The 15260-nt window shown below is 45.9% G+C and overlaps 1 protein-coding gene across 1 annotated transcript in view; it reads right to left on the reverse strand.

Annotated features, from left to right (window-relative positions):
* HUWE1 (HECT, UBA and WWE domain containing E3 ubiquitin protein ligase 1) overlaps nt 1-15260 on the reverse strand; it is a 94376-nt gene that overhangs the window by 71813 nt on the left and 7303 nt on the right. The window contains 9 exon segments of the mRNA XM_061572886.1: nt 303-403; nt 1766-1865; nt 4681-4749; nt 5390-5440; nt 6189-6266; nt 6750-6812; nt 7600-7752; nt 9021-9227; nt 14090-14188. Coding sequence (XP_061428870.1) covers nt 303-403; nt 1766-1865; nt 4681-4749; nt 5390-5440; nt 6189-6266; nt 6750-6812; nt 7600-7752; nt 9021-9227; nt 14090-14188 — 921 coding nt within the window.

Here is a 15260-nt window from a genome sequence, read left to right on the forward strand (position 1 = left end):
TGAACCTCTCCTGGGCCTCCCCTAGGTCGACTCGGCCTTAAATAAGTACTTGGCCAAGCCTACAAAAAGTCGACTTGAAAGTTTATTCTGGCCACACCACCACCGTGTCGTGCCGGCCTAAAAAAGTACTCGCTAAGAACACTCGCACCAACAGCCTGTGTGGGCTACACGGCATGGGAAGGCTTCAATCGGAATCGCTTCCATTAAACGCTCGACTGTGGTTAAGAGATGGGCTTCAAAGACATAACACAGGGGAGGTTTCCCCCTCCCCCAAGGCTGACCGTGCGATGCCACAAGCTCACCATGAGGTGCTTGTCTGGGATCTGCAGCAGGTCGACCAACTCCTCGATGAGTCCGTTGTACAGGATGCTGTTGGTGGACTCCTGCAGAGCGTTTGAGTAGACTGCACGAGAAACAGACAGTGAGCAGGTCTCCGCGATGAGGTCAAAGACATAACTCTCGGCCAATAGTCTTCCTTAATGTTACGCATGCAGGTAAAGTAACTTAAAGTTCTCCAAAAAAAAAATTATCCCAACGACGTCGTTTGTTGCGATTTATATGTCGTGTACATTTTTCTCCAAATCCTTCATGTGATTTGGTGGAATCGTTCACGTGCGGTTTAATTGTGCTTAAAACTTAATTCGTAAATGTTTATCCTGTTCGTGAGCAGGATAAAAATGTTGGAAGGATATATTCGTTATATTTATCCACGATTGAATAAACAGCACTTATTATTTAAACAAAACAGTGAATGTATAAACTCACTGAACGGAATCGCTAACAAATATTTTTTCCACAACTTAACTGGAGAAACAAAGTAACTTAAGCGCAGTGAAATTGAATGCACGACCAATGTAAACACAGTGCAGAAATGTCTCATGACGCATTGTGAATCTGCAGAAATTATGTTTCGTATTAAAGAGACAGATGTTGGGGTTGGAGGGGGGGGGCCTGACATGGGCTGTGACAGATCGGTTACGGGTACAATTCAGCAGCAGATAACGTTTCACATTTTATGTTTTGGCTTTGACATCGGTGGCACCGACTGGACTCACACCTGTCAATTACATTGCCAAGGGGTCTTTAAAGCGAAGTCTGCACGATGGAAATGGCTTGCATCAACGCACATTTATTCTCGTTATCGTGAGTAACCTTTGGCCACTTTTGCGTCTCTCAGCGGTTACCAATCAATTAACCACCGCAGCATGACTACCGTTGGATTACTGTATTCTCCTGAAAACAAGATGCTCCGGGAAGTAACATGCACCTCTAACTTGTGCTCGGTGTCAATGCAGCTATACAAATCTGGTCTAACAGAAAGAAAAACCGGATTATTCCAAGCACAGACACCTGCTGCTTAACACAAAGGTGAAACCGTGCACCTCACAAAACCAGAGAATACGGGCGACACCTTGACCGTCCTACGGACCCCACAGATCCAACTTGAGCTAAATCATAATAAACATTTGTAATGCGCATTTCATCCGTAGATCCCAATGCGCCATGTACGGAGAGCAGTTGTACGGCAATTCCCGTGGGCTACACGGTCCACGTGAGGACCACACCTGTTGCAGTGTTTCCCGAGGGCATGCTTTTTGGCCACTGGGGGAGGTAATAACAGAATAGGTGATAAAAGGGGGGGAAAAAAAGGGGGGCTTTGGCAGTCCGAGGTGTTAAGCCATTCCCCCTCCCCCGCTGGTGCGGTGTCGATCCATCACCGCTGCATTTGCAGCCGCTAGTGCGTGCCGTGGCGCGCGCTACGCACCCAGGATGGAGATGGCGTGCAGTCGCGCCTGAACAGCCTGCAGACGTTTCTTGTGGTTGGAGAAGCCGTGCGCGAGTCTCACGTGTGTGAAGAGCAGCATCTGGGGGACGGCACGGACGCAGGGAATAAACACGCAAATAGCACCCCTCCATATAACAGCAACCCCCCCCACCCCCGTCCGCCCGCACCCACCACAACACGCGGGCACTATTGTGGGTCGTTTGGAATAAGCGGTAGAACACTCTTGCCCGACCGCCCCGCCCTCACAGAGCCGGTTTGTACCGTCACGAAAACACGGGGCCCGCTTGCTCGCCCATGCTGCGTTCACATTGTACTTAACAGTTGCTGCAGGGCGCCTCGAATTGTTCCGTGTGGGGCGCGTTAGAAATATTAAGTGGTGATGATCGCCCCACCCGCGCCACCGGCTGTTTGCCCCATTGTTGGTGATGGAGACATCACCAGGCTCTTGATAAAAAGAAAAAGCTAAATCCACTAACAGACAAAAATAAGCATTCTTCTTGAAGTCAGTGTAGGTTACATCCTTCCCCTGCTCAAGTCTGAGCCCAATGTCTTCCCCTTCGCTTCTGGCTATGACTGTGGATTTCTCTTTCACTCGCTCTGAATTGTCATTCCTAAAACGTCCCTGAATATGTACAGCATCTTGACGTTTAGTGACATTTATAGACATTGTCTTTATAAATTAAAAGTGTACTGTGTGAATTGGGCAGAGTCCATGAACCGTAGAAAATATTGGTGCAAAGCAACATTTTGGGAGTATGATCATACTTATACGGATACACGTGATTTAAATGATGCTCAACCCAGTTAAAAAGATTATCACACAGCTACTTCTATTGGGCAAATAACGAACTTAGAACGAGAGATTTACCACCTCAAGAGCTATCAACAACTGATATGGCTGGTTTTACCTCATGGCAGTAAAGAAAGTTCCCAATGACACATCTGTCAGGTCATGTTGAGCGTTATACTGGTAGGAAACTCCTGGTAACACCAGCCCAAAGGGAATTATTGTGTCCGTCCATCGTGCAGGGAGGGGCTGGGTGGGGAGAATGGGGAGGGGCTGGGTGGGGCTGGGTGGGGAGGGGTTGGTCACCCCGTGGTGCCCTTATAAAACTCAACGTTTAACCTACTCACGCCAGCTTGTGCCCGCCCTCAGTCAGGCATATTTGCGGAATACACCACGCCGCCGTTGACCCTGGCCATTGACCGAGCAACCCAACGTTCCTACCAGCTCCCTCCACAGGACAATGTGTTCCCCCTCCTGTGCGTGGAGAGTTTGCTATGGGGACTGCGGTTTTCCTTACACTTGCAAAACACTGCTTAAAAGATATTGGCCAAAACCCCCCTCCTGAAAATTTAAAAAGTCTAAAAAAAAACACTCAAAGTGATGTTCTCCAGGGTAAGTCATGGCGCCTGAAGGCTCATAGCTGATGACCGCATTAACTCGGGGGGTGTATTTTACAACCCATTAACAACAATATCTGCGACTTAACCGTGTGGTACCTGTCCAGTGGGGCAACACCGGCTGGCGATAGAAGCCAAATGATAGAGAAGTTCCAGTTTTCGTTTCCTTATAATAACTTGTGCAATGGATAACGCCCGCAAGCCCACCTGCCACCTAACCGATCCACCGTACTTTTTGAAGTAAAATGGCAATGTTGCATTTAGGCTAAGTATGGGGTAAATCAAAACTGTACAAAAAATATAAACTATTGAGATGATAAACACAATGTGAACTGGTGACAATTTATTCATCTTCTGGGAAGCGACTCATTGAAGCTCCAGCAGAAATAGCAATGGAATGCTCGACGGTTAAACTCAGCCAATCATCCCCATGAGGACGATAAAACAAGTAATACTTGGTGGGAAGTCAAAACTGGTCATCCTATATCGTACGTGGCACTGTAATCACATCACAATCTGTAATCAAAAGGTTGATAGTACACTCAGCCCATCATCCCTGGTGGGTTGATAAAGTGAAAACCACTTTGTGGGAAGTCAACAGTGGTCATCCCTTCGAGCGTCGTCGCCATGGTATGGATTGCCCGTACACTCGCTCGCATTTATGCAACGCAACCAAATCGCCACGTTAGGACTTACATGTTTGATCTATCCACCCTGAAGGCAAGCGGCAAAGACTCGACTGTCTAAACAAGTTTTACCAGTTGTCGCCACGGAGATCATTAAAACGACACCACTAAAAGCACCGTACTTGATGCAATCATCCTCACCACGCTCCAAAAGCTGATAACTCGGTCACAATTCCGACAACTGCTTTGTCGACATGTACCGAGTGCAGAATTAAATAACTGCTTGCTTATAAAAAAACCTTTACTCGAGGCCAGCGTAGAAGAGTAGGCCAAATACCCTCAATAGGGGTTTCTAGACTTCTCTATAATTAAGGCTCCGAACCATCTGAATGTGAAAGTGTTGCTTTTGCTCTGCATTGACATCAGCCATACAAAATAAGTGGTGGCTCTGAGCTAGCAATCGCAAGGGCTGCTGCACATTTAACTTTTACAAGGCACCCGAAGAATAAAACACAACAAGCAACATCATCACTCAGCTCAACACTGGCTCCAACAATGTTTGGTGAACCCTTACAAAAAACTAACAATGGGCTGCTCCGTAGACAATGCCCACATCTGTGTGGAGGCCTTTATGAAGTGCACCTGCAGGCTGTAACTGTCCAGGGATATTCCATTCACCGCAGGGGGGGGGGGGGTGTTCAGTATAGTGCAGCTCTTTCAACAGCCACAGCTGATAACGTCCTATGGTTAAACATTGATTGTAAATGTATCTCTTTACCCAGGAAAGACTTTGAGTGTGAAAAACACCAGCAGCTGTTATTTCACAGTCACTCAATACTAACGTTCACAGCTAAAATGTATTACCTGCTTGTCCTTTGGTATGCCATGCATCTTGGTCAAAGATTCCATGATTTCGGAAGGAATTTCTGAAATCTGTAAAAAAAAGAGACGGGGCAAAATGCTAAATAAATAAAACTACAGAGAAAACCCAACCCAAAGCAAACAGCAGTAAACACAGTGTCACATATTGCAGCATGAGGCCAGACCACAGTTCACAACAGCAGATTACTTCAACAGTGTCTAATATAGCTATTATTGTATATTTTTTAAAAACGACACGTATCCCCCCCCCGCCACCAGCACTTGCTGACTGTTGGCGTGAATGCTGTAAGCGAGCACCTGTTGGGTGATGTGTTGCAAGCGTCAATATGCTCGGTCGGGAATGATTTTTTCCCCCGTTCGCGCCAACGTTGGCACGTTGCACGAAGCCGAATCTCCCTAAGGGAGGGGGCCCAGGACTACAGGGTGTCACTAGCACTCGCCACCGATATTATCCGTAAGCGGGAATCTAACTTGGATTGCCGAATTCGTAGCATGGCGCGCGCTAACCACTGTGCGCCACTGCTCCCCCGCACAGAGGCAGGAGAGTTGTTAAGCTAACAACACAACCGCACACAAAACTGGTGGCCTGTAAATTCTGGGCCACGAGAGATCAACACAAGTGACTGAACTTCTAGCCTGTTATCACAAACAAAGATGGAAAAAGACCAGCTGTGAAGAGCTCCCCCATTACCTTGTCCAACTGCTCGATGTGAATGTAGTGCAGAGTATTGTTTGGAGAACCCTAACAGAAAAAAAAAAAGTTAATACATGTTACACTGTTTAGTAACCAACACCAAATGGATGCCCGTCACGTTCAAGTCAAGTTTACGATGCTTAAGCATGCGAGAGCTCAAGACACAAGGATGAGCCTTCTTTACAAGAGGCACTTGGGTTACCAAGATTACAAAAGCAATAATATAAAAACAAATCATTAAGCAAATAGAAATTAGTGCAAAAACCACCGTTACAGAAAAAACGGAAACTAAAATTAATTTGCATCAAAATGAAGTTACATTGCCAACTATGATTTAAACTTTCAACTGGTTTCATATTCATCTTATTTATCTTTTAGCTGCCCGAGTGACTTTGCAGTTAATAACTTTTGACTTGTAATCAGAAGCATGCGGAGTTTAAATCCAGGTCAAGCGTTGACTTGGCACATCACTCCTACGGAGCAGTCAAAACGTGTCATCAACAGCGGCCATCCTGTGAATGAACTCGCCACATTACCGCGTGGGTTTGCGTATGTACGTTTATGTATGTTCAACTTATTTCGCATAGTACGTAGCCAACCGTGCTAATCGGAAGTGCAGGGGGAAGGACAACAAACTGAACAAAAAAGCTGTTCTAAAGAAAACAGGTTTTTTTATCTAGATCATTTAAAAGTGACAGCTCTAGGGCCACCGTTCAGTCTCCTTTCGAGTGATTAACCACCCTGATAGTGTCGTCGATGATTTATCCCCCCCCGCCCCCCCCGCTGTATTATTTACCTTCTTGTCAGTTTTTCCTTCGGGTCCCAGTTCGGTGTAAAACTCAAAATGCAGTGTAGTGGCACTCGGAGGGTATTTCTGAAAAGAGAAATAATCAGAATATGTATTCATCATAATCGAATGACCTCAGGGAAAGATGTTGTGTATACTTTAGGTTGATGCCTCACATTAGAAGAATGCACATCCCTCCCCCCTCCCCCGAACTTTAAAGCAAAAGTTGGGCGTGCGTCTTACTTATTTTCCGAAGCGTCTCCCAATCCACAGATTATGGTAACAGGTGTTTATGACTGAAAATCAGTTTTTTTTATTGGCAGCGGTGCTTAGCTTGGCATATCACAATTCACCGAGGAGGCCCTCATCCAGCAGTGGACTGATAAAGGGGCTGTGAATATAAACCGCATGTCAAGGGTTCAACTGACCTGCCTCAACCACTGGAGGCTGCGACAACTTTTACTCCATCAAATCATGACCCCAAATAACCGAGGGTGGATCACCGAATTGGCGGTGGGTGAATAGTCACATGACTGGCGGTTGTGTTGGCCTTGCCGCGGCGAGACTTACAGACAAGGGCAGGTCCTGACAGCATTCCGCCAAGCCAAAGCCATTCTCCTTGCCGCCCCAGCTCTGTGAAGGCAACAACGCGGCAACGCGGCGGCGGCGACGACAGTCAAAACCCGTTGAGCCGCGGGATTGTTTCATTGGTGCAATACAAGACAAGACGATTCCGGTTCGTAAAGCATCTACAGTGAAGCAAAGGAGACAATGGTATCGTAAAGTGTAAAAGGCACCGATGCCACTTTAGAGGAATAACAGACACAGGCAGTGCGCAGACGAGGGGGTCTTGTGCCTGGACTTTACATGACTGAATGGGATGCCTCAATTAATGTCGAAGAAAGCAAAAACATGAAGGGGTGGGGGGGGGGGAAACAAGGTGGATATCCGAGTGCCCTGAGATAAAGCCACGCATACGAGGGGATAACATTCATCCCATGTTCATGTTAAAATAACAAGGGGGGGGAAAGATAAAGGTACAGCCGTGCAATTACTTGCTTGCACCACTGTGGGCAGAAAGGCCACCACGAGTTAACTACAAAATAAATTAATGTAATTGATGTTGTGTGATCGTGACGGGGAGGGGGGAACGCAAGGCTGACCCTCAATCCATTTAAATCTTTAATCGAAACACTCGTAAAACATCCTTAACCATCACAGCTCAAGTGCTTTCTACACGAACTGGCGGTGTGCCCTGCTCAATAATGTACGTCCGAGTGTGACGTGCATTGCACGGATGCAAACTGTACAAGTTAAACATTCAAAACGTTCGTAACAGGCGTCATTACCGTACAAGATTTTTCCATTTCAAGAGATATTCGCAGGTGAAATATATTTCATAAATAATAAATAAGCAGACCTCGGCTAGGTGCTGCAGTCGCGCCAGCAGCGGTGTGCGCTTGTCAGACCCGAGGCGGGTGATGTAGTTGGACCGCTTGCTGAACACGTACAGCAGGTTCAGCACCGCCAACACCACTTGCATATCCGACGAGGCCAGCAGCGTCGTCAGGTGCTGAGAAGAAGAACATCATCATCGTCGTCGTCAACGCCGCAAAGTTTCGAAAGATGCCTGACCAACGTTACGGCATCCTGGCCCTGACGGACGACGCATGCTCTCCCGGGCAGAGTTGCGGGTGTGTTCTAATCCGGGAGGTGTGCGCGAGAAAGACTAGATTCGTGCAACCTTATCAGGACACAGTACACACATTTTAAGTGCATCTTACTTTGCGGAGTGTCTGATAATCCAAATAATATGTAAACACTTCCGAGGGCATACGCATGTTCGAAAGCGTAACAACTCATGGATATGCATGATTTTCATCTCTTGTTTTTGTTAGGTTGTTATTTGTATGCATGTTGAAATTCTTTCGCGCCAACCGTGCTAACACAGCTCCTTTTACTTTTTACATAAACACCAGGGTGGTTTCACACAGGCTTCAATTCAAATCTCCCTCCCAACTTCCTCCTCTCACCCCCCACCCAAACATTTCCCACATCTTTGGCCCCACTCACTTCAAATATATCCCACAAACAGCCCTTTCCCCTTCCTTCCCCATAGCCACCTTCTCCGTTACCTGTGGCCCCACTCCCTATGATCAATCACCACACAGCTCCATCTCGTTATTTCTGCATTTTACCCCCCCCCCCCCACTCTCACTCGATCTATCCTCCTCACAGCCCCTCCCCAGTCACCAAAGCTCCTGTCTTTTTAAATCCTTTATATTAAGTTCACTTGCTTGCGCGCTTACGACCGTGCAAATCTTTCGGTCGTTTTTTAACCCACTTCCCGTGATCCAATCGAGCTGACATTTTGCACACAGACTCGTTGTGCGTGACAATTATTTACGTAAAATTTTTTTTTTACACTTTTTAGGAAAAAATAAATTATATTTAATTAACAATTGCTTAATGGTGGCAGGCAATCATCTGACCCATAGGTGGCAGCCATCTCAAGCCAGAGGACGAGAGGACTCTAGCCGCCACGCATATAAAGGATTTATAGTGAAAAACTTTGTTTTTACGGGTACATTTTTTAGAAATCATACGCGTATTTCCCATTAAGTAAAGCCCATTTAAGCGAAGAAGCTCTTTATCAAGGGCTACTCGGCAGGCAAGCAACATCAAAGCACTCCACAATTATAGATTTTTAAAAATAACTTGATAAACCCAATCATGTTGTCAAATTACTTTGCACTTAAACCTCGGCGGTTTAAACAAGAGAGTCAGAACCCAAACATTTCAACCATTGCGTCCTCCACGAATGGAATTTGCAAAACTCACCTCGATGGAGCTGTAGAGGTGGCGCGAGAAGCTGTACTCAATGAGCAGCGCGGTGAAGTTGAGCGTGGAGAGCAGCAGCGCCTTCAGCTGCTTGTTGCCCGGCTGGTCGCACACCAGCAGCCACGACGTGGCCTCCACCGTGCCGCACGCCTCCGCCAGGATCCCGTCGAAGCGGTCCAGGAGGTCCACCCAGTGGTACAGCTCGCACTGCACAACGCCCGAGGGTTGCGATTACCACGGTTACAGCGTCGTCGTGGCAACGCTCGAGCCCGTATTTTAGGAACGCGGCAACAATTCGCCCCCCCCTCCCTCCCAACCCATCGCAAAAAGTCGATGGTCTTCCTTTAGGGGCGGCGATTCAATTTGACCGTTTCATTTTCCCCTTAATCGGGGTGCGTGTTTTTTGTGAACTTCTCAACATTCGTATAATAACAATAATAATACTTTTAAAAAGTGCAGTTTTTAGTATTGGGGACCCCTAATGGCAGCTTATCCGTTGACCTAACGCTGTGAAAGCGACTGTGAAAGTGATGGCTGCAATGTAGTAGGAGTTGATAAAAGACTGAAAACGTGTATCCATGAGACTGGTGGCAAAAAATACGTAGAGGATTTGAATTAAAATGCCATTTTTCTCCTCGTGATTCCACCCGTGTACGGCGAGAGTAGCAATCCATTTGAAATCAATTAATGTGCCCATTATACGCCTATTCTCTTCAGTCCATGAAACACAGCAAGAGCTTGTGCCACCTTTACTTGCCAAGGGTTTGACCGTTAGCAATTCAATTCAAAACGGGCATTAAAAGTTGATTAACATGTGATAACATTTTCACAGTGGTTATCAAAGCCAACGATTATGTGAATGTCATCATCAGTCATTGTAAATCCACGGTTGGATGAAGGGAGTCATTTTTTTAAATACAAGTTTCCCCACATTAGGTGCTACCAGCAAGCTCGATATGTAGTGTGGTCCATTGACTGGGAAAAACTCTTGCTGAGCATCAAATAGTTTTTCACAAAGACATCCTTGAGTTATTTAGCATTTTCCTTGGTTAAAATTTTACTCAATGGCCAATCATCCAAAGCAGGATCCCCCCCCCACCTGAAACACAGTCTTGAGACTCGGAGGATTTGACAAATGGCATGAATATTGTGAAATGGAGAAACTCACGAGTGCCTGGGGAAAACACCCATGCATACGAGTGGCCAGCACTCGTGTATATAACACTTCAGACAAGTCAGCAGTTTACTTCCTGTACTGCATACCCCCCTAGATCTCGAGAATGCATCTGAAAACTCACGGAATCATTTTCGATACAATTTTATCTCACCGTCTTTGACCAAATTAGCATGATATTTTAATGATTAATGTGGAAGCAAGAAAATCAGAGTGGGGGGAGAAACCACATGTGCATGCGACGCCCACAGATGGGCGTCGCATGCACATGCCGCGATCATCCCTAACTTAATCATAAATCTGGCCCAGCGTTGCTGTTCTGCTTTTTGGTACCATTTATTTTTAATGCACGGTATCTTGTCCTGCGAGCGATCGATAACACATGGAGAGGGGTGGTAGTGGGAGGGCAGACGGCGGGGGAAGGCCTGCACCAGGTATCACTTTCAAAATACACTCGCAGTTCAACCCAATGTCTCAAGTTACGTCCCGATTGCACGGGTAAACAGAGTGCTGAAAGGACATTATGACGGCACTAAATAAAATATTCATCTTACATTTAATGATTAAATAATTAGAGAGCTACTAGCGATGACGAAATGTGCAATTAGTTTTGCAACCATCAGTTGCTAACTCTGGATCACAGCAATGGTAATTATCAACGGAGTGTTTTATTGGGTTGTGAAGTGGTGGAGTTTTTTTTACGATTCGGCAGAACTGGCCAAGAATCCGGAGCACGCTCGTGCATCACAAAGGGATGAGGATTCTGTATCGACGGCTTGTGGGGGGGGAGGGGGGGCTGGTGGGCTTCAGACGCCATTTAACAAAATCTACAAACTGCTGTGATGGAAGCGTGCACTGTGCAGCAATTTAAATACATCTAAGTGGCACATGCCTGGTAACCCTGCACTCTGGGAGGCGGATTACCGAGAGATTTGTGAAACTCCCAAACTTGCCAGGCTGTGAAGTGCCCAATATATTGCGGTACAGCTTTTGGGGTTTGTAAAGCAATCTGTGATGAAGAGTTTTGAGTGTTATCACCCCTCTACGAGTGGAGGGTTCTCTCTGGGTACACCAGATTCCTCTCACGTGTGAAAAACACTTGTTCAGATAAGGGGATTCAGAATCTAGAAGGGATTCAGAATCTTTATTTATACTACAGGAATCTGATGAGCTATAAAGTAGAGGCGGATCAGATGATAGGAATACAAAGTACAGTCATACCTCGGTAGACGACCGCTTTGGAATACGTCGAATTTGGTACACGTCGTGTTTTGACGAGAGAGAAAATGTCTTGGGATACGTCTTGCTTGGGATACGACGGGGCTTGCTAGAATTTGTAAGGGTCAGGATGAGTCACCGCGTGCCCGCCTAGACCCCAGTCACGATTCCTCCCCTTCCTCACCACCATCCTCGTAGGCTATCAACTCCTCTCAGCAAGGTAAAGTGACGTTACATTTTATTTTAATTTCCATTTATTTTTATTTATTTATGCATTTATTTTTATTTATGTATGCATTTTAGTAATAAGTAGTGTCTAAATTATTTTATACAACCCCATTAGTGTATAATATGCCATATAAATATCATTTCTTATATTCTTAGGTTTTTTCGGTAAAGTCACGTAGGTAAAACATCAAAATTAATAAAAATAAATAAAACAAAAATCACGACGTTTCGGAGGCAACACAAGTCTCCGTCATCAGGTGGGACCGTCACAGCCGGATTAGCTGCATCAAGTGAGGCAATGATTCAAGACGTGACTTTACCGAAAAAACCTAAGAATATGAATCCTTGCAGTCACGAAAGCTTCAAATCTAGAATCATTTCTTATACTCTGGAACGGATTATTTCCTTTCCCTTTATTTCTTACGGGAAGAATTCGTTTGGTATACGTCATTTTCGGTACAAGTCCTCCCTTTTGGAACGAATTAACGACGTATACCGAGGTACCACTGTATAAGAGGAAATGTAAGCACATCACTAACAAAAACATATCTATGTTAATTTTTCCAGGTAAAGCCCACTGAGCTATTAGCTTCTTGTTCAGAAGCGACTTGGCCACAAATGGTCAGACATGCCCGATGCAAAATGCTACACCAATTCTTGGAGACCCAGTGAGGCCTTTACAGAGGCAGCTGAATTACATTACATCTTACTGTGCATATTCTCAACCGACTACGGGGACCTCGCGTCCATCAGCAAGCAATCGAAACAATGCAGCCACTGTTTTCGGTGACGCAAAAAGATTTCTTACAACCGTGGATTTCTTGGGGAAGACCGGGGGTGGGATAGTTACATTTAATATCTAGCTCCAACAAAAGACCTTTTTGTGGTGAGGTTCGAGGGAGGGCAGGCACCAAATCGAGTCTGTCACACAAGATCTCATCTCACCAATCCTCAAATCCCTCCCGCCGCCTCCCAACTCGATACAGAATCAATTATTGGATATGCCTCCGTGTTTACTTTCCAATACCTCACGGAAACACCCAGTTAACCTCTTCCAAGCCGACGGAGAAAGCTTCTTTCTCCACTGCCGTCACGACCGTGTCTTGGAAGAAGAACAAGAATATAATAGTACTACCCTATAATTTCACAGACAAGCCTCAGTCTCGAGACTTCATCAGAAGGATCCTTCGATAAGAATGTGGACAAATACATTTAGTGGGAGGTAACCATTGTACCCCAACAAAACACCGACATATCCATTGCTGTCCTGCAATTTTCCAACCAGTTCGATTTCCCACCCTGCAGTGGTCATCCGCGCAGCGTCTTCTGGCTAACCACCGAACAAAGACGGTCACTGCATCGCGCGCTTTCAGATGAGCTTCTGCAGCAGAGCCCCAGGAAGCCACTGAAGCTATGCACTTTTAAATCTAGATTTAAAACGCATATCGCTAGAAATACTTTGTGTTTAGTTTGTTGTACTTCCCCCGCACCTCCGATTCGCAAGGTTGTCTACGTACGGTGCGAAAGAATTTCAACATACAGTAAAGCCTTGGATTGCGAGTAACTTGGTCTGCGAGTGTTTTTGCAAGAAAAGCCAATTTTTTAAATAAATATTCATTTGATAAACAAGCGAGGTCTTGCAATACGAGTAGTACGTGTATACGCTTTGTCTGCCGAGCGTCACGTGATCACAACTGATATTCGAGTGTTTTGATACACGAGTGCTTTGGATTACAAACACGTTTTCCGCAACGAATTATGCTCGCAATCCAAGGTTTTACTGGACCTCACTAGCGACTTCCAGGCTCAAGACTTGACACGTTTCTCCTTTGCCCTTGACCAATGATTTCACCCTCTCACCACCTCCACACCCTCCGACCTCCATCGCAATCACCAGTCACCTCCTTCCTCCAATTGTCTCAACTACTCCACGCACGACATTTAGAGGATAACAAGCCCATGGTACGCCGTGCACGGAAGAAGTGAATCCTGGGCAAAGATGAGTGGCAAGTAGCAGGCACACAGTGCCCATCCCAAAGCCGTCTCAGCACATGTAATTACTACGATTGGCGCAATATAACTGAATACTAATTGTAAATGTTGTGGGTTTATTCTCCAACATACCAGTGTGCTGAAGTAGTAACTACTTGGCACGTTTTGATTACAAGACAAACCTTACTAATTGGCTGTCTTAGGTGGTGGGTTAATGAAAAATTTATATTTATGCGATCTAGCCCAAAAATAAACCCCTTTATTATGAATACTGGTTGCAAAAGCCTACGTGTTCAACAATACTAGACAATTTTTTATTTCACAATATGACGATTAATGTGGATCTTATAGCGCAAGATATGTCGCAGTATAGCCATGTCACAGCAACCCAAGTAATGCGTAGGAATATTCATGGTGGTGCATATAAAAAAAAACAAATACAGCAGCGTGTCTGTACCTTTCCAAAGTTCCATGTCTTGATTTTCTGCAGCTCCTGCAGCAGCTGCTTGTCTCCACATGCCTTGAGCTTCTCAATGAGGGCCCGGCAGTCTGTCGGCTGTAGGGGGGGGGGGTGGCACATGGCACCGTCGTTAGGCAAGATTCATCATCAGCTGGTCCCGTGGCAGTGGCGCGGCATTACCAGCGAGACATCCGCCCACTTGCGAATCGCTCCCCGTTACGACGGCGGAACGGATTTCTCGCATGTCGAGGCATATCCTTTCAGCATTGGTTGTTGCTTTGGGCAAACCCATGGTTTTTTGGGCAAGCCTGTGATCAATTTGGCCAGATTTCTATTGGATGGCAACACAACTTACACCTTCGACTCAAGTGTCCTTCAAAATTGGAAATTTACATTTTTGCGAGTCATGTGACTTGGCAGGAAAGATATCACCACTGCAAACTGTGCGACTCGCAATTGATGGCGACAGTTCCTTCAAATAATGTTGATATCTCTCATACTCTTGCCGATAAACAACTCAGCTCAGCTCACTTTAACCGGTCAAGATGCTAGCGACACCGCACGTCTCTTTTGCAATGTTGGCCTGAGAAAACAAAGTGACGAGAACCAAAATTGAAAAAGTGCCTCTGCGTTGGCTACGAAACGAGCAAGACGCAAGCAAATCCAACGTTTCCATCGATTAGCACCGTCATCAGCACCTCTGGCGAACGTTTCAAACGGGTTTCAGCTTCGATCGATCAAACTCCTGCGGGCCGGTCCCGCGAGGACGGATGGTACCCACTCCGACACGTGGCTGATAGCAGGTGCGAGCGTACAAACGGCAACATTGCTCGGAACCCATTTCGTACTTTTGCTGTTTTGCGACAGGAGCACGCTGGCTGACAGTTGTGTTTATGGTAAATGACGCTCTCTCTGCGAGGGGGGGGGGGGGCGAGTGGTCGCCTCGCTGTTATGATGCAGTAGCAAGAAATGTCAGATTTTATTGCCTTGGACAATCTCTCCCCCCTTCGCCTGCAAATTGCCATTTAAATTATACACATCGGAGTAAATAACACGGCCGCCAACGGCAAGTTCAACAGTTACCGGGATTCAAACGTATTTAATATGATCAAGACAGTTTTTTTTTTTACGATAAAAGGTAATTCCTTCCCAGGTCACGTTAAAAGGC

The sequence above is a fragment of the Lethenteron reissneri genome, chromosome 51 (genome assembly GCF_015708825.2).
Source record: "Lethenteron reissneri isolate LAM-NWPU_2019-01 chromosome 51, ASM1570882v1, whole genome shotgun sequence".
NCBI lineage: Eukaryota > Metazoa > Chordata > Hyperoartia > Petromyzontiformes > Petromyzontidae > Lethenteron > Lethenteron reissneri.